Here is an 18,809-nt window from a genome sequence, read left to right on the forward strand (position 1 = left end):
CGAGTGTGATGTGTGGGCGAGAATGACAATGATTGGTTGTCTTGATGAGTCAGACATTAGATAGGACGACAGGTGTTATGTGTTATATATATTCCCCTATCCTCATTATGTATGGACTATTCCTTGTTGATGGACAGTTATTGATTGACTGTTCCTTGTGTCGGATTTTGGTGTGGAAATATATTGACGTTATAGTCAGGCTAATCTCGTGTTCTTGATCTGAGTTGTGTTGAAGTCCTGTAGAATAGACACTGGGTGGGAATCTAGTGTAGATATTCGTCTAAGGTAAATTAACGTCCCACATACGTGTAAAAAGTTAAAGGACTGTTATAACCAGAAACCCCTAAAGTTATAATCAGCATCCTCTCTCTTAACGTTTATAACAATTGGCGACGGTGATTAAAACGGATCTACGCTTACATATTCAGTTAAAGTGAATTTTGTAACAAGAAAATGGATGATCTGAAAACCTTGTTGCAACAGCAAAATTCTCTTATCGAATTATTAGTCAAAAATATGTCAATATCCTCAAGAACCAATGTGTCTAATTCCACTATGACTCCGGATTCTATTGCTAATTCAATAGCTGAATTTATATTTGATCCAGAAAGTGGAACTACTTTTGAGGCGTGGTTTAGACGCCATGAGGATTTGTTTGACGATGAATGTAAAGAGTGGGACGAAAGTTCAAAATTGAGATTATTATTAAGAAAGCTCGGAGTGTCCGAACATGAAAAATTCTGTAATTTTATCCTCCCAAAGAAGCCAACCGACATAACGTTCAAAGAAACAGTTGAGTGCCTGACTCGTATATTTGGAGAACGGTCTTCAATTTTTCACACTAGGTACCAGTGTTCTCAACTTGTAAAGAAAGTACAGGACGATTACGTAACGTATGCAAGTATCGTGAACCGGGAATGTGAGCGGTTCCAATTACAGGAAATGTCCTCAGATCAGTTCAAGTGCCTTATTTTTGTATGTGGATTACAATCTCCAGTAGATGCAGATATTAGAACACGAATTCTAGCGAGAATCGAACAAGATCCTAATATCAGTCTACAATCAGTATCCGAAGATTGTCAAAGAATGGTTAATTTGAAGCATGACACGAATCTCATAGAAAGGAACAGTGAACATGTGGGAGTTAATGCTTTACGTAAATCTTTAAATGGAAATAAAGATCCGAACTCCCAGAAAATCCTGAATCAAGTGAAACCTAAAACGTCTTGTTGGCGATGTGGTAAGTGTCATTCTGCCAAAGTTTGTTACTTTAAAAAACGAGTATGCTTTCAATGTGGTAAATATGGTCATGCTCAAGTATGTTGTAATAGTAAACCAAAGGTTTCTGACCGTCAGCATAAGTCCCGTAAAGGAAATAAGATACAGACTTCAAAAGTAATAGCACATAACCGCAAGTTAGAGGAAGATATAGTGGTTGCTTCTATATCAAGTGAACCGGAAATAAAAAGAGTGTTCTGTGATGCTATCAGAATCCTACCGGTAACGGCGAAAGCAGTTAAAGAAGCCACAACTAGTGATCCTCTACTTAAAAACATAAAAGAAGCTGTTTTAGAGGGTTGGAAAGAGGATAAAGCTGATCGAGAGTTTCACCAATTTTTCCTGAGATGTGAGTCTATATCGATTTATGATAATTGTTTGATGTATGGTGAACGTGTTGTTATCCCCAAATCTCTTCAGCTTTCTGTGCTTAAACAGTTTCACATTGGTCATCCGGGAATGAACGGAATGAAGGCTGTTATGCGTAGTTATGTCTGTTGGCCATTCATGGATAAGGCTGTGGAAGAACACGTATTAAGATGTCGGCGATGTGCCGAAGTTGCAAAAGACCCACCGGAAGTAGAATCTCAGCCATGGCCAGGAACGACAAAGCCTTGGGTCCGACTACACGTTGATTATGCTGGACCAATAAGTGGACAATATTTTTTGGTGGTGGTAGATTCGTACTCGAAATGGCCTGAAATTTATGTGGTACGAAGACCATCTACGTCTGAAACACTGCTACATCTGAGACAACTATTTGGTAGGTTTGGTACACCTAATGTTTTGGTTTCAGATAACGGAACGCAGTTCACGTCGTTAGAGCTTGAGGAGTTCTGTAAACAGAATGGAATTGAACACGTTAGAACTCCACCGTATCACCCTCAGTCAAACGGGCAGGCAGAGAAATTTGTTGATATTCTTAAACGAGCTCTCTTAAAGATGGGAGGAGAAGACAATGTGGAAGAGGCTCTGCAACAATTTCTCATTTCTTATAGAATGACGCTAAGTCCAAACTGTCAAGACGGGAAATCACCAGCCGAAATAATGTTTGGCCGACCGATTAGAACATGTTTTGATGTTTTGAACCCGAAAGACAGAATGAGTGGACTACAAAAAAATAAGAAAGGGAATTGCCCGAAAATTCGAGAATTCAAAGTAGGTGACTCAGTCTATGCACGGGATTTCCGGCCTGGCAAGCCAAAATGGATATTTGGGTTTATAAAAAAACGACGTGGTACAGTATTATATGAAGTGATGGTCGAAAACACACTAATTATTAGACACGTAAATCAACTGCGTGATAGAAAATGTGTTTATGAGTCATCTAAACTCAAACCATTACCAATGGAAGTATTATGTGATACATTTGATATTCCACCACCACCACCACAAGTTGAAATGAGAAAAAATGATCTAGAATAAGGAGTTAAACGATGGTCATTCAGGAAACGGAAACAAACGAAATTTTTTCAAATAGACCCTAAAGTGAAATCATACGATCAAACTTCGCGAGGGAGGTGATGTGTGGGCGAGAATGACAATGATTGGTTGTCTTGATGAGTCAGACATTAGATAGGACGACAGGTGTTATGTGTTATATATATTCCCCTATCCTCATTATGTATGGACTATTCCTTGTTGATGGACAGTTATTGATTGACTGTTCCTTGTGTCGGATTTTGGTGTGGAAATATATTGACGTTATAGTCAGGCTAATCTCGTGTTCTTGATCTGAGTTGTGTTGAAGTCCTGTAGAATAGACACTGGGTGGGAATCTAGTGTAGATATTCGTCTAAGGTAAATTAACGTCCCACATACGTGTAAAAAGTTAAAGGACTGTTATAACCAGAAACCCCTAAAGTTATAATCAGCATCCTCTCTTTTACGTTTATAACAGAGTGCTACACGTTGAGTGTAATTTCATTTCAATCATCTAAATTTATCGGCAACTGCTTGTAATGAACAGATTAGGGTTGGATAAGGAATGTTTATTAAAAATTAATATCCAGCATTCACCAAATAAACGAAACCATTTCTAGATGTTTCTGACTGGATAAACTAACAAGTAGGCTTACTCACTTTACGGACAAAAACAAATTTTAAGACTAAAATCTTTGCCAAATAAAATGACCAATTTATATCTCTGAAACAGCATAACCATCAATATTAGATAGGCCCACTAGGAAAAACTCACAGTACATTTTGGAATCATTGTTTTGAAAACACAACATTAACAATTTTATAATTCCATGCCGGTGAGATTTAATAGATAATTAGTGTTTATCATGTTTAAGACGCATAAAATGTAAAACTACTTTCTGAGCAATATGGTTTATCAACAGTAAAATTAAATTATGAACTTCACTCATGAATAATACCCAGATGAGCTGGCTGAAAGTTAAAAACCAGATGTGCAGCCAAGATATGATTTCTTGTGTCGACAAGGTACATTTTAATTAATCCCTTGATCAAAATGATTGTTCGTGCAAAACACTCAAAAAAGTTACTTTTATGAACATACTATTTAAGTAGTAAAAATATATAAACCATAAATTAATCGAAGGAACGACTCTTTCGACTGACTCGCGCAATTAGACCATACGTTTTGCAGCTGGTAGTCAGTCAGCTACAACGTTAGACAAGGCACATATATGCATCAGTCCAAGTTGCCACACCTCACAAGCGCAACAAGATGAACACCAAATTCATAGAAGCAGTCACTTCAATGATAGAAAGCCCAAAACAAATCAGATAATTGTAAGTTAATTAAGGTTATTTATACAGTCAACAGTAATTTGTGAATTTACATAGCGTAATTCAAGTCTTAAATCTTTGTTTAAACAATAAATTGGAACAGGTTGTTGGGGTACTATATAATAATTAGGTCTTTTTCTAAACAAGCGATCAACTACATAGACCATTTATATGGAATACAATTTTCAAGGTTAGAACGTTGCGTAATGCTAATAAAAACGAAATAATTAGTCGACACACCAGTTTCTAACACTAACTAATTGAGTTTAAGAGATGGAAAACGTAAATTACACTACCTGAGTTATTTTCTGAGTGCAATTTTGGGAAAGTTGTCTTAGGCACAACCAAGATGAAGAGAGTGTATACAAGCATTTTACAGATGCACGGGATAGCCTGAACTTCTAAGGTAGATTCTTAGGAATTAGATAGGCACCTTCAGAAACTAGTTTTGTATCAATTTTTTGTTTAGTATCGACTAAACGTATAAGAATTAAGTTTCTTTTTGCTTAGCTCTTACTGAACCATTATCATGACACGAAAATGAATGAATACCAGCTTTTCGAGTCAACACCTAACATTATATTTATAAAGAACAACTTCTACTTGTCAATAAAACTAACCAGTAACCTGTTAAATAGTTGATGGTAGGCGGCGACAATTACATAAGCAATGTTTTATTTTTTACCATTTGCAATCAGACCCCAAAAAACGCTATTTGGTTTAATAATTAATAACAGACTAATACAACTAACCACAAAGAGAACAGAAGAATAAGAAAATACAAACACATTGAATTTTCATGCAGTAATAAACTTTCTACTAAAAACTTCATTTAAGTAGTACAGCAAAAACACTACCAAATAGAAACTTCACCAAATCTAAATAAGGGTTGAGGGAATCGTAAAGAAGGAAGGGATATACATGAAGTCACATCGGTTAAGCTTACAAAACTCCTAGGATTAACCCAGAATTCAAAAAATAGATATTGACCAGGCGAATTAAACAGGAAACTCAAGCACATTGTTGATTAGAGACGATACTCAGTCAGCTCACCTACTTTGTTCTTGAATAACCTGAAGCCTATAAAGATAAGAGAAACCAAAATAATGGTTCCCTTCAACTTAAATCTAGACAGGTAAATAGTACATAACGATAAAAACAAAAACGGAAACTGCAGAATTGAACTTGGTGCATTTAGTTGACCGTTATTCTACAATCAAACTGTAATTTAATGGCAAGGTTTATAAGCACGTTAGAAAGCCTTCAACCGTAATATTTCACATCAGAACCGGCATAGTATACTGAAATTATGGATAATAGTAGTATCCGGAATGTCTAGCTTGAAATTTGAAGTCCACGTCACAGATAAAATTGTACCCGAAGTCACCAAAAAAAACTCCGTGACAACTCAATTTGTAATCTAAGATGACGAAAATCCTACTCTTAGATTTTGTTCTCACCAGAACACGTGATGGTAACTTATAGAGTGTGTAAAATTGCAAACAACCACTACATACCACGTAACGAAAGCGACCATTTTGTAGTAGGTAAGAATAGCTGTGTAAAAACACTGTTCTACAAGTTTCAGGACGCTGTCTCAGATAACGTTGAAACCTAGTGAACACCTAATCAACAACATTGAAACCTACCGACCAAGGATATTCCTGAATCGATGAACTAATGTGACGAGATCATAAACACAAACTGATGAACAATAGACACACTATAACTCCATAACGATTTTTGATGTAACAATGAGCAAAAGTAACTTACTATTAGTGAACAAGATAGGAAACGAATGCATCTGCACCACTACAACTTATTTCCAAATAATGGCTTTAATAGCATATCGTGAATATCACTTAGGGAGCTTGCTGTCCGACATATAAACCATAATATCAAAGATATCTTGTTTTTGTGACATCTCGCGTTGATTACATCAAATTTAATACCTTGATTTTACTCTTGTTGGATTATCAGGTTAAAGCGAGCAATAGCTTGGAGTCCAACTATCCTACTGAGATTTGCCCTGGCATTTTTATTTCTCGATGATAATGGGACACAACAGCTTGGATCCATGTAAACAAGAGCCAGGTTCTACATTGAATATGACTGACTGACCCTAACCATAAGAAAAGTGTACTGAAATATAGAAAAATGAATATAATGACAACCCCTGTGAGAACTGTACAGATCTTATGACCAGATTTAGCAACCAAACAGACTGATAGCTTCATATTTTCCGACTACCGTTTTACAAAAGTTCGCAATACGATAAATGGCGTTTTTACATTTCAACTCTTCCTTTAAAAAATGTCACTCATTATTATTCTATATTGTTCCAAATGGAAAATTTATACAAGCTCATCAAGTGTCACATTCGCAATAGTGGAAGTATAAAGTAAGCAGCAACAAATTACAGAGCAAATATACTGACCTAATGAAGTCGAATTGCTCCGAATTGTATGGTGATACTTGACAAATTGTAATTTAAAAAATTACCCCGAGTAGGAAACTATAGATCCATAAACGATTTCAAAAGTGAAAAATCTAAGCACATAAGGTTATATTTATATAAAAACAAGAGGATTTCCAAATCCCCTTGAGGATCATTCCTGTACAACGTTATGAGATGTTATTGCTGGTAAAATCAATAATATCAGGATCTAGCCATACCAGTAAATGAAAATGTTGGTCGAATGCGTTTTGATAAAGCTTTTTCTGTTTCCTGTTTACGTTTGGCTTGAATTTCCTGAATAAATAAAAGTTGGAAAAAGCCCAGAATAACATGAGGGTAATTTAAAAAAACAAACAGTCATCGAAGGAGCCATCAAAAACTTACTGAGTACTTTCTTATACGACGGTTACTAGCGTACGGTTACATAGGTTTCATTGGTCAATATTTACGAAATCACAGAACAACTCATTCACATACTACCAATATAAGTCAGAAAGTGGTTTTGCCATGATCGCTTCAATCTTCATTCTCATAAATCATACTCACAACTATCCGGTAACATTCATTCTTATTTTATATTCCGTCATTTGTCTATTCTCTTTCACTAGCTTTCTGTGTAATCCTTTATTTTTCAACTCACAAAAGCTCGCCTATAGTGGAAATCCTGCCCTATATAAACGATCTCAAGTCACTGGGTTTAAACGCAGTCACACATGGGTCGGAAGAGATGCCAATGGCGGTCCTGTTGTGATTTTTTACTTTCTTCATATAAGTGAGAGGAACTTCTTTAACTGGAAGAATTCATCCTGAACTGCTTCTCGAATCACTATTACCATTTTTTCACACTTTTACACGCTGGTTTTTACTTATTTTTGTTCTTTTTTATCATACTAATCTTTTATCTATCTCTTCACAATCTGACTTTTGTGTGGCGCATATATATTTTGGTGCCCCTTTGTACCAATGTTCATGTTTAAATAAATAATCTATAATGATCCTCTCGCTAACTACAGAAAAGGTGTAATGGACAGTTCGCTAAACTAAGATAGTGTTGGGGATGCTAGATTCCCAGAAGTCACTTGATAAGCGTCCTATTTTTGTAGTTTCATTTTGGAAATTTGAATTTCTCATTTTCCAGCCAAGAGCGCCCATTTTTACCTTCAGACTGTACTTCCCACTTGGAAAGACCCTAAATGTCATTGGTTCGTTGTCGCTTTTAAGACGCTATTTTGTGACGTTTCCTAGGGACCTTTTCATTCCGTATATATATATATGCATGCTTGAGTTGTGTGCTTGGTTCCTTAGTGCTTCTGGCTGTTTGTGGAATGTACCTTTCCCTCATCTGAACCTAGTCTTCTCCCTCTGGTTATCAGAGCTGGGACGCATCGAAATATTTTTGCTTGTCTTGTCTTTGTGTTGCTAATCCGTCGTTCCGTCCGCTGATTTTAGGTGATCTCGTAATCTCCTCAAACGTACCATATAGCTTTATGTTTTGAAGATAAGTATGGAGTTGAGTGCTTAGGTCGAAAACATAGTCACATAAAAGGGTCATATAGGCGAGACCAACATATTAGAAATAAGGTGGGCAGATCGCAACCTATTTCTAAGAAGAACAAACCTCCAAAAAAGTAGCCACCAACAAACTATTTATCACCTGTATCTATAACTTACTTTGAGTGGTCAGCCATTGGAAACAGTCAAGATGATCGTAAATCTACGTTGATGGTGGTGTAATAAAAGAAATCTATTATATAACAGGACAGCGTGATATATCCCACTCTTAAACACTTTTGCTGTTTCTCAATGTCGGTCTGAATGAGAAATGTCGGAGATACAACGCCATGTGGATAGTTCAAAATTATAGCTGAAAAACCTGGCTTCGTTTGAAACAAATGCTTTGTAAATTATTTTTTGGCTGTAGTTTGTCTGTCAACACTACAAAATTATGCATGGTTTCAAACGAATAAATTTAAGTTCAAAATAGACTTACCATAAGTTCTTCATGCTTTTCACGGAAGAAGGCTAAAGGGTCATCAAACTCTCTATAGTAATCTAGCACAAGGCGAACATCATCGACACTCCCCATTGCAATCACTAGAAAATTATAGATAATTAAGAACAGAGGAACATATGATAAGGGTAGTTGACGAGCATTTGAAGATGCAACAACTAGAGGTGAAAGGAGCGTCAACTTTTACTAGGTTTCAGAACAAGACTTTTAAATAGTTACTGAATACGAGATTAATTGATAGTGGTTGACTAGTCATCATGAGTTTGTCTTGTAACTTCAACCTGGGAATTAAGAAAGTCCCATTCCTAACCTTCCGGTACCGATGGTTTTGTACATGAAAAACTAATAGAAATTGAAATAGAACACATACTACTAAAAATAGATATCAGCATACCATTCTGTACAAAAATAAGACAATTATGGAGGATAATTTTAGATGCGTCATGATTATGTCTATTTTGGGGTTGCTAAAATGAACGAATTTAACTTTGACCAATCTATGAAGAGCAACGATAAAATGTCGTAGACCCGATGGAGTAAACGTGTAATGAATTAACATTAAAGACACGACTAGTCAGCTGGACAGATTTTTTCGCAGTTAAACAACACACTTATAGACAAAATACAGTTTTATGAGATTGGAGATTATCGTAGGAAGAGAACTGACCATCTTAATAGGGATCCTGAACGCTAATGTTGATATGGGCAACACGGGATATGAAAATACCATAGGGCGATGTGGACTGGGAGAAGGAAATAAGAAGTGAGAAACTGGAAAATCTATGTACTCTCAACATCTTTATGAGCGGAACCATTTTCTGCTGAGTATAATTTATGGACGACCTTTGAGCAACGCCTTAGTGACCTAGAGAATGTCCACCTACTTACTACGGTTAAATGAGGGTTATATAGCAGTTTGAAGAGTAAGGATTATGATTTACAGTTGATGGTTAGGGTTAGGAATTAGATTTATGGTTTTCATCACGAAGTGACATCAGTTAAAATGCCACAACGCTATTTAGACGAATGGATGAATGAATTCCGCGCTAAAAACCAAGACCAGTTACCCCAAATCTAATTGGTTCCGTCCATCAATTATAGTCTCGCCCATTTTCCTTCGCAAATGCATACTTAAAGCTATATGTCTTTCAGCCGATAACACTAAAGATCAATCATATCTGAATTATTAAAAATTCTAGAAGGTCCATGAAGGACTTGAGAACAAAGTGAGGGGCTAATATTGATTTAGATCACCACTCAGCGATTGCCAAGTTGAAACTGAAGTTAAGAAGCACTGGACAACTGGAAAGGCAGCATTAAAAAAGTCTAATGCAGCCTTACTACAACCATCCAACATACCTGGGTAGTACCACTGATAAACAAGGGAGTCTAATGCAGATGTGAAGGCATGGATCGGCAAAGCAAAGGCATTATTCCTACAATTGAAGAACATATGGGACTCAAGACAGCTTGACCAAAACCGTTAGAATTTTCAATACTAACACTAAGACAGTTCTATTGTGTGGAGCTGAAACTTGAAGAACTACAACCATCATAAAAACGTACAGGTAGTTAAGAACAGATGTCTACACCAGATATTCCAGATCCATCTACCAGACACTATTAGCGACAACCTACTGTGTCAGAGAACAAACCAGCTTTCAGGTGAGGAAATTAGAAAAAGACGCTGAATGTGAACAGGTCACACTTCACGGAAATCAACAAACTGCATCACAAAGCAAGACCTAACTTGAAATGCTCGGAGAAAACATATGAGATAATCCAAAGCACATACTAGGCCGGAAATCGGACGCGGACATCAAAAGAATGAGCAGCATTTGGCATTTGGAAAGGAGAGCCCGGGACGTAGTTGGTTGGAAATCCCTGTTTGGGGATCTATGCCCCACGAGAGGTAACAAACGTAAGTATCCAGAAGATAAGAAATGGGGATGTAACTCATACCAGTTGCTTACTTATAAATGGAATCAAGGCCTGACAATCAACGTCGATTATTTTATTTATTTGAACACAGAAATATTGGTACAAAGGGGCACCAGATATATATGCGCCACACAAATCTTATCAACGTCAATGCTTCCTCATATCAAAAAGTTACTGATGTTTCAAAAATCTCTATTTCGATAAGGGCTGTACTTACTTCTTAGGAAGGCAGCCAAGTCTATCAATTCTCTATCTGACTCATCGCCATTCCAACGTTTTATAATCAGTGAATTGCGTGGTTGCAACTGAGCTGCAGCAGGATCCCAATCAACGAACACCACACGGGAGAGATCTCTATTAAGACATGACAAATCCTTGATATGTTTTCCTCCTTTATAGCGAGTTGCTTCGCGAAACAGCCGGAAGTGAATAAACTGTCCTTGAGGATCCATCTGAGCCAAGACAGGACCTCCAATCTTCGAAACAGTGAAATTACTTACAATGAATAATACTGAAAAGATTTTGTCAGAGTATATTCACGCAGTAACCAGTTACAAACAAAACCAAACGACTAATAAAAAATAATATATTTGTAATATTCCAATTAGTAGAAAAATTAAATCTTCAAATTTTCTGACGCTTCGTGACTCAGTGTACGCCACTTTTTCAGAGAACAATTAAGTTAAATTAACCCAAGTTGAAAAAGAACAAAGCAAGAATATTTGGTGCGATCAATCAAAAACAGGTCTGACCAACTCATATCATTCCGGCCAAGGTGATTTATGTGCGGCATGTTTGCTTATGTATGTTAAGGAATGAAGCATTTTTAAACAGGACGTTATTTATCGTTAACGCATAATCCTTGAGCGTGAAATATGCCAAATACAATGCAAGTACACATCGCTTTGTCTTTCGGACTTGGTAAGAGCTAAAAATTAAACTGTTGTACACTAATTGGTACCCAATCACTTTAAATGTTGTTATCAACCCTTACATTCCCATCCGGGAAAATATTCATCCAAATCACCATAGAAAATACCACCCATATGTTTGTTCTTTAAAAATTTTATTCATACCGTCAGAAGATTCACTTATTACACTCCTATACAAGTCGCATGTAACATGAAAAGACTAGTTTGCTCGCGACTATCGGTGTCATTAAAAACTGAACGCGAAGAGGAAAGAACATAAGCTTACGGTCTACGTTGACTGGTACATATTGCAAGTTACTGATACCAACAATGCAAAAGGTGCACCTATTTACCCCGCCAAACTAACATTTCAAAAAATGTTTTAAGCTTACCATTACTGATTCATTTGTATAGACAACAACCTCATAGTGAGGAGATAGCTGTTGCAAAAACAAATCTAACGCTGCTCTTTTCTTAAAGCGCCAACCTGAGCGGAACTGTCATTTTAAACCAAACTATGGATAACACGTTACCTTCCAATCAGGATGAACAAGCACATCGGTCATCTCCAGAACAAGAGTATATGGTGGTTGGTAATATGGGGGTTGTACTGGATCTGGAAGGAGTTTCTCACTAACAGGATCCTTTATGCTCTACAGACACTGAGTATGTGCTCTGAGTACTTACTTGGTTGAATTCAAGCATAGAACTGAACGTTCGACAAAGGTAACCCCAGATAATTGGTTCTGCGGACTATTAGGTACGTATTTGTCGCTTACTTCGACTAAAATTGTCTTCAATCTAATCGGAATATTTAGGAATTACCCACTTACTTCGACTCCGTTATCATCCTTTTTCGGAGGACCTATTAAACATGAATAACGCACTATCTATCTTACCCCAAGTAGCCACGGCAAACCCAACCGCAAACAAACCGGAACATGCCAAAGTAAAACAACCTATTTTCCATGCATTTTTCTCACTCCACCAAGACTGTTTAGATTTATCTTCTGATGAATCGTTTGAGCCTATGGAGTAATATGCACTATATTGCTTGAAATAAGTCCACCTATCACATCTGTTCAGGGCGAAACGTCGCGTTGCTGATAGAAGCATCAGTTGCGGATCACGTTCCCCACAGTTCGTATTCCCGCCAACTTTTGTTGTACTAGAATCAAACTGAATTACAAGGCGATGGCAAACTAATTGTCCACTGATATTTGTGACTAGACTTTATATATGGTTCTTGTGTGTAGAACGGAACACTCCCTATTCGTTGTGGCTCTTAAGTAGTCGAATAGCGAAATACTGGTTTGACAGATGTGTAATCTCCATGGCATGTCCTCTGGAACCACTGATTCTAGAGCAGACTTCAGCCAACTTCGAAGGAACCGTTGTATGGGTGAGAATGAGTTCAGACTGGGACTCCCTTACTCATTTTCCCAAACTCTTGTCGGCGATTACAAGGATGTTTCAGGGTTTTGAGGAAAATTAAACTGCAACAAAATGTACAAGCGATTATTAGGGCTTTACAATAAGCAGGTAATTCTTTGTTGTTTTCTGCCCGTTTGTTGTCGCAATTCGCTCACTTAAACTCTGATCTTTCGTAATAAATCAACTGTCTAAAGGTACATCGACTACAGAACCAAAATACGTCCCAGGTAGTAGCAAATGAGTTCTGTACACTAATTCTTTCGAACTCCCGGTCCTGTTTTATGGTAGACTGTGTAGAGTCAATAAAATTTCACTGGACCCTAGCCAAATCATCTGGTGTCCGGGTCACTAAATACTGAACAGTTCACCGATCCTCTTCAAGGCCACCGACAAACAACACGCATCACTTATTTGCATGCCATGAACTTGCTCATGTTGTAAAGGTTGCACTCTGTTCTTCGAACCTAGTCTTAATAATATATTTCCTTAATAACGTTATTTGTGTTGTACGGTCGTCAGAGTACCCACAGTACTAAACGGCAATCCATGTTAAGTAACAAGTGTGAAGTGTGACTTCGACGTTAGCTAGTTGGTCACATCATTCCCGTCTAACTCGAGGCGGCCCCCAATCGTTAGACACAGATCATCGAAACTGGCGACTTGCAACTATATCCAGAAGCTTAAGACCAAAGTTTTTCCCTCCATTGTTAAGAGCCGCTATTCTTATATACTTGAACAAAGTAACCGTTAGTAAATTTATCCACCAACGATATGGAACACTGATAAGTCAAAACAAAGCGTGCTACAAACAGTTTATTTGCACTTTTATAGATTAGGTAGTCAGATCATGACAAATCTACAATTTTAGGATTAGGTCTATTATTAGGTCAGTACTAATATCGAAGTAGAACATAATTCTACAGATACCCCGTGCCACGCATAACTTGCAAGTATTGACCGGCTTGGGCCAAACCCTACTCGCATATCGACAACCTTCGAAATATATCTTCGAACCTATTCATTCTTAACTTCTTAATTGACTGGGTTCGTGTCCTTTGAATATGAGTGTTGCGAACAAAGGCTTTGTAAAACTCTGAATATTTGTGGTATCTGAAGTAAGTTGGCGAATAGGTATTTGATCACACCTGCTTATTTATACAAGCAGAAATATACATATCGCTCATTATGCCTTAGTAGTTTGGTTTAAAGACAGCCAGTTTTAAACAAGTATAAATATGTGTGAGCAAGGGAGCCATAAAGTTTTTCAGTCATCCCACTGACAATATAGTTATACACGGCAGTGAAGTCCAGCCTAATCCCTGGTATTTCAGTCAGCTGATGAAATAACCCATCTCAAAATATGATCCTGTCTCCGTATTAAATAAACCTATACTTCCAAATGGAATTCTTCAGGTTCACGTTGATTCTCACAACGGACGCATCTTTCAGTGAGAACTGCTACAATCGTCTAATAACATCACCAGTGCTAGCTGTCGAATTCATTTTTCCATTTCATGGAAAATTATGGGGAAACGTCCCTCCTTTCCCAATAACCATTCTCCTATCTTTCTTTGTATGTATTGTTCCTTTTATCGATGTATTTGTTGAAGATTATTTCGCTTCATTTATTGTTCCTTTGCAACTGATGTCATATAGTCCACAGTATCTGAGTCATGATAAACTTTTGGATGTAGTCTGAGGTTCATGACTATAGTTTTGCCTCTGTCTAATCCAGCATTTGAGACTATGGAGGTTCTCATATTGCTTAACATGCTCAAATTTATTCCATTCGTTTTGGTTGACTGAATCTATCGCTGATTGTATAAATGTTTGACCCCCTAATTGTTAGCAAAGTTCGTTGTGTTAAACCGTTAACTTCTCGATTTGAGCAATTAAGCTGGTGACACTTTTGCCTTTTCTAAGTTAGAACTTTATACCAGAAATGCTAAGGTTCTCTCTACTCTTTTTCCTGTTTGATCTTACATGTTTGTTTTTGTATCAGTGGATGTACCTTCTGGAAAATGTGTTATTCGAGCATTTCTATCTGTAACGACCGAAGTTCCAATATCTGGAGTAAATCATGAACTAACGAACCAGAGTTTATTCGTTTACATCAGACTACACTTCTCTGTATAGCCTACGAATAGTTTCTAAGTAGTTTGTACTAAATATTCACTAAAACACAAATTATGTGGTCAATTTAGACGGTTTTGAGTCAAGAAAGCAAGCGAATCGTACAAAAAGTACAAAACACCTCAAACGGTACTGCCTGTGCTATACAGTATAAGGTCTCACTAGGAATGGTTGATAACCAAGTGTTTGATGTTACGGAGTGGACCAAATGTACTTGACAGATTGGTAACTAATACATTGGATATCCTCAAATTCACTATGCTTTGGAAATATTTGTTTTGCTCGAATTTCAACTGTGTTTGCAACCTCAACCTCGTATATTTCGGTTCCACACTTTTTGGTTTGGTATTTTGGAACTTTTGTTGTTTAATTGTTTTTGTTGTGTAATTGTAATAATAATCAATAACAAACTAAATCCGGGCTGGTTACTTGTAATTTGCGAATAAAATTTGATACCTGGGGTGGAATTCGGCCCTTTCGTAACTTGTACTGTCAGCTAACAGTGGATCAATTAATCGGGCTACCAAATCCCGATGAGTTTTTTTATCTTTCTATTTATAACCTCCGACGCTCAACATTGTCACACTGCTTTTTATCAGAAAAACGTCCCGTTAATTCTAGTGGAAGACCAATATAGTTGTATCAGTTCCTAGCCGTACGATCCTTGAAGTTAAACGTATAATAACCGAGCGGATTTACTTTCAACAGTTAGCACTTGGGGAAGGTCAGAAATGGTTGATGCTGTAACACTTGATTGGTACGGCATGGCTCTACCATGTAGGTGCGGTCATTATACGTAACTTTGTGTTCCGTTCTCCTGAATATTATACTCCATCCACATCTTATGTATGCTCTTCAGAATGCCTTAACTAAAACAGCTAACTACATATAGGACGAGTCAGTATAAGCAACGATGTGACTACGTCAGGTACGATAGATTAGACAGACAAATCATAAGATATCCATAATTTGGGATTCTGTCAACTATTGGCTTCACCAGTTGTTTCTAACGATATCAGCCAATATCACGATAACACATAAAATCTGGGAAAACACCTGAAAACTACTTTGGGGGAAAGTTGAAAAAGACAGCTGGGAGTAGTTTATAAGACATCGTGAGCACTGAATAGCAGTTGGTAGCAGCCTTCCGTCTAAAAGTCCACTTGAATTTGTGTATGGGGTGTTGAAATCTCCAACCGTATGACAACAATTGGCCTGGCTCTAAGTGATCATTGCTGTTGGACTCCCCCGATTGCCGATTCGCATTCGTTTACAGCGATGCTAATGGGTGGTTTGACGGCTTGTTGTGCAAGCACAGTTGACTGAAGGATACCATCCTTCACTGAGATAAATGTCGTTTTTGTCATTATCGTTTGATTTTGCAGTTTTCGTACTTCAATGAAGTTGTTCTGTTAAGAGTCTCATTGAAGATTCGTAATTCGGTATGGACCTTCAGCAAAATCTACCAGTCCGTTGTGCATTTGCAATTACTTGACTGTAGTCTGTCCTGAATAATCCAAAATCCCAGTCTGTTTTTCTGGTGGTGAATACTATGAGCGTCAATGGTAAGTGTGAAAAAGTTCACACAGTTGTTCTCGATCTGAAATTTGTGAGTGTTTACAGTAACGCCGCATTTTCGGAGTCTTTGTTAGGTGAGACCGATTTAGTGGATACTCCTGGGACAACAAAGTTCTAGTGAATATAATCGCGTAAACGCATCTAAATGTCTTTTTTACCGTATATGGGTATAGGTTTCCTACTTCTTGCCTGTGGTTTATAGACCCTGTCTTGTAGATGATTTCCAAGAAGGATAGTAACATCTCTCCCAGTTTTGACGAGATAGCTAGCATTTGTATTCATATTACTGACAGTGAACATAGCTATCTGCGGCTGACTTTAATGTGCTTTAATCAGGGAGTTTTTGGGCAGAATTGCTGTGTTAGTAGGTTTCAGACTAGAGAAATTCCAGGGCTTTTCGAAGTTCTGGGATACTTGCTATTGGAGTTGCGGCACTAATATCAACCAAGGTTACCTCTTCTTCTCGTGTCCAGGAAAAGATCTTTTACGTAATGAGCCTCTTTGATGAGTTCTTGATAGTCTGTGGTCATGTTAAAGGTGAAGTTAATGAGTGAGCGTATTATGGGCATCTGTGACTCCATCTTGGATCGACTATGGCTCCTCGATGGAGTAAACTCGGTTTTGAGGGTTTTGTTCATCTCCAGAGTCTAGTCACTAGATGAAACTATTGCATCTACAGCGTAAATTTGGAATGGAACAAGGACGGTTTCCAGCTGTTTGGGAAGATTAGAGAGAAAAGAGCTGGCTAAAAAGGCCTTTGTCAAACGTTTGCTTGTCAGTGACCCCCCTCATACGAAGTAACATTTCCGTTGGCGAGCCGTGTTCTAATTCGATACTGCTTAAGAATTGGCGCAAACTTCGTTGGTTGGTTAGATCTCTACGTTTAGGGACGGGATTTTTAAAATGTATTAATTTTCAGGAACGTCACCAGTAAACATACTACATGTAGCGTACCTGTTGAAATCACACTGTGATTTCTTCAATGCTACGTGGAACTGTGCATGTGGGTCCGTCATAACGTGTTTGTGGAAGTCAGCGTACGTATAGCAGAACCAGGCCTCAATTTTGTCAGACTAAAATAACATGAGTTACAGGGTGGTGGGTGAGGGTGTCCTTATACGTCTATGTATGTCCCGACACAATAAGAATAAACTATAGAGGTATGCGGGAAATATTCGAGGACACAAAATAATACCACAATATTCAGAAAAAATGTACGAAATGCTGCGATGAAAAACAAACAGTTTGTGGTCTTTGGCATCAGATCACGTCGTGATTCATCGCTAAATATGTTCTGGGTATAAAATACGTGGCAGCACTATTCTCCAGGTTGTATTTTTATTCGAGCTAGCTAGAGCAGAATTCATTAGTGATGAAATGTGAAGGTACTTTCAGATGATGGTCGATGTTTCAGAAGAATGTAATCTAAGCTGATTAGTTTCCGTAAGAGATCTGGCGCGAATGATTTACCAAGCGACTTCAGATAAGAGTTTGTCCAGTGGGACTGATGAAGTCTGAATTGATGTTGATGATTTATGGAACTACTTATTTTTGGGATTTGTTAACTGTTTCACATTACTTTATCAAACCATCACAATTGCTGAACTACATTTGTGGACATCTATTAAGATTAGAGCATGAATAATCTGACACGTAACCTATGGTTGCAATCAGTAGGTTGTAGAATTGACTACAGAAAGAGATAGTTCATGAATCTCCCGATGGTTACAAAGTTGGCATGATATATTCTCTAGTTTGGTTTTCAAAGAAGACTTGTCTTGATGTTGATATTTTACCAGTTTTTTTTATTAAATAATGATTCATCCTACCGAATTTCTGAACCACGGAAAAGATAATTTTACTGGAGACCCTGCATCCGGAGTTTGACAACATCTAAACCAGTAACACCTACTGTAATCGAAATATTACAGTCTAGTCAAATCAAAAGTCAGAAATTATGAGGTTGGAAGATAGATTTGATAGGCTATCGATATATTGAGAAGTGACCAATCTAAACTGGCTAGCGGTCGTAGGAGATCTGAAGCATGGTGTATCCCCTCGTGATCAGATAAGGATGCGTGACCAAGCGCCTTCAGCTAGGTGAGTTCATTAAAACTAATGCGTCCGGCATCACATGTCAAATACTTAAAGAGCTACAGATTCTGGGGATTTGTTTACCACCACAACCGCGTAAATACAGGAGAAAGGCACAGTCGTGGTAATCATTTATCTAACAATGAGATGACTCGAGAGTAGAGAAGGGAGGCAATGGTGGATAGGAGGAAGAACGTATGCATGTTGATGTACC

General features: G+C 37.6%; 1 protein-coding gene across 2 annotated transcripts; it reads right to left on the minus strand.

Moving 5' to 3' along the window:
* Positions 1-6,587: 6,587 nt before the first annotated feature.
* Smp_024360.1 (translocase of inner mitochondrial membrane 50-related) lies at positions 6,588-12,507 on the minus strand (the record flags this gene model as incomplete). Of its 2 annotated transcripts, XM_018789690.1 has the most annotated exons (9): positions 6,588-6,787; positions 8,484-8,587; positions 10,663-10,921; positions 11,749-11,853; positions 11,890-12,009; positions 12,044-12,102; positions 12,136-12,157; positions 12,190-12,221; positions 12,256-12,507. In XM_018789690.1, the coding sequence occupies 9 exons, from the start codon at positions 12,470-12,472 to the stop codon at positions 6,695-6,697; spliced, it is 1,011 nt and encodes a 336-aa protein (XP_018655107.1). In that variant the 3' UTR covers positions 6,588-6,694. The 2 variants fall into 2 exon arrangements, with proteins under 2 accessions (XP_018655107.1, XP_018655108.1); XM_018789691.1 differs by lacking the exon at positions 6,588-6,787 and having other exon boundaries at positions 7,800-8,587; positions 12,256-12,472.
* Between the last annotated feature and the right edge of the window lie 6,302 nt (positions 12,508-18,809).

This window comes from Schistosoma mansoni, chromosome W, assembly GCF_000237925.1.
Source record: "Schistosoma mansoni strain Puerto Rico chromosome W, complete genome".
Lineage (NCBI taxonomy): Eukaryota > Metazoa > Platyhelminthes > Trematoda > Strigeidida > Schistosomatidae > Schistosoma > Schistosoma mansoni.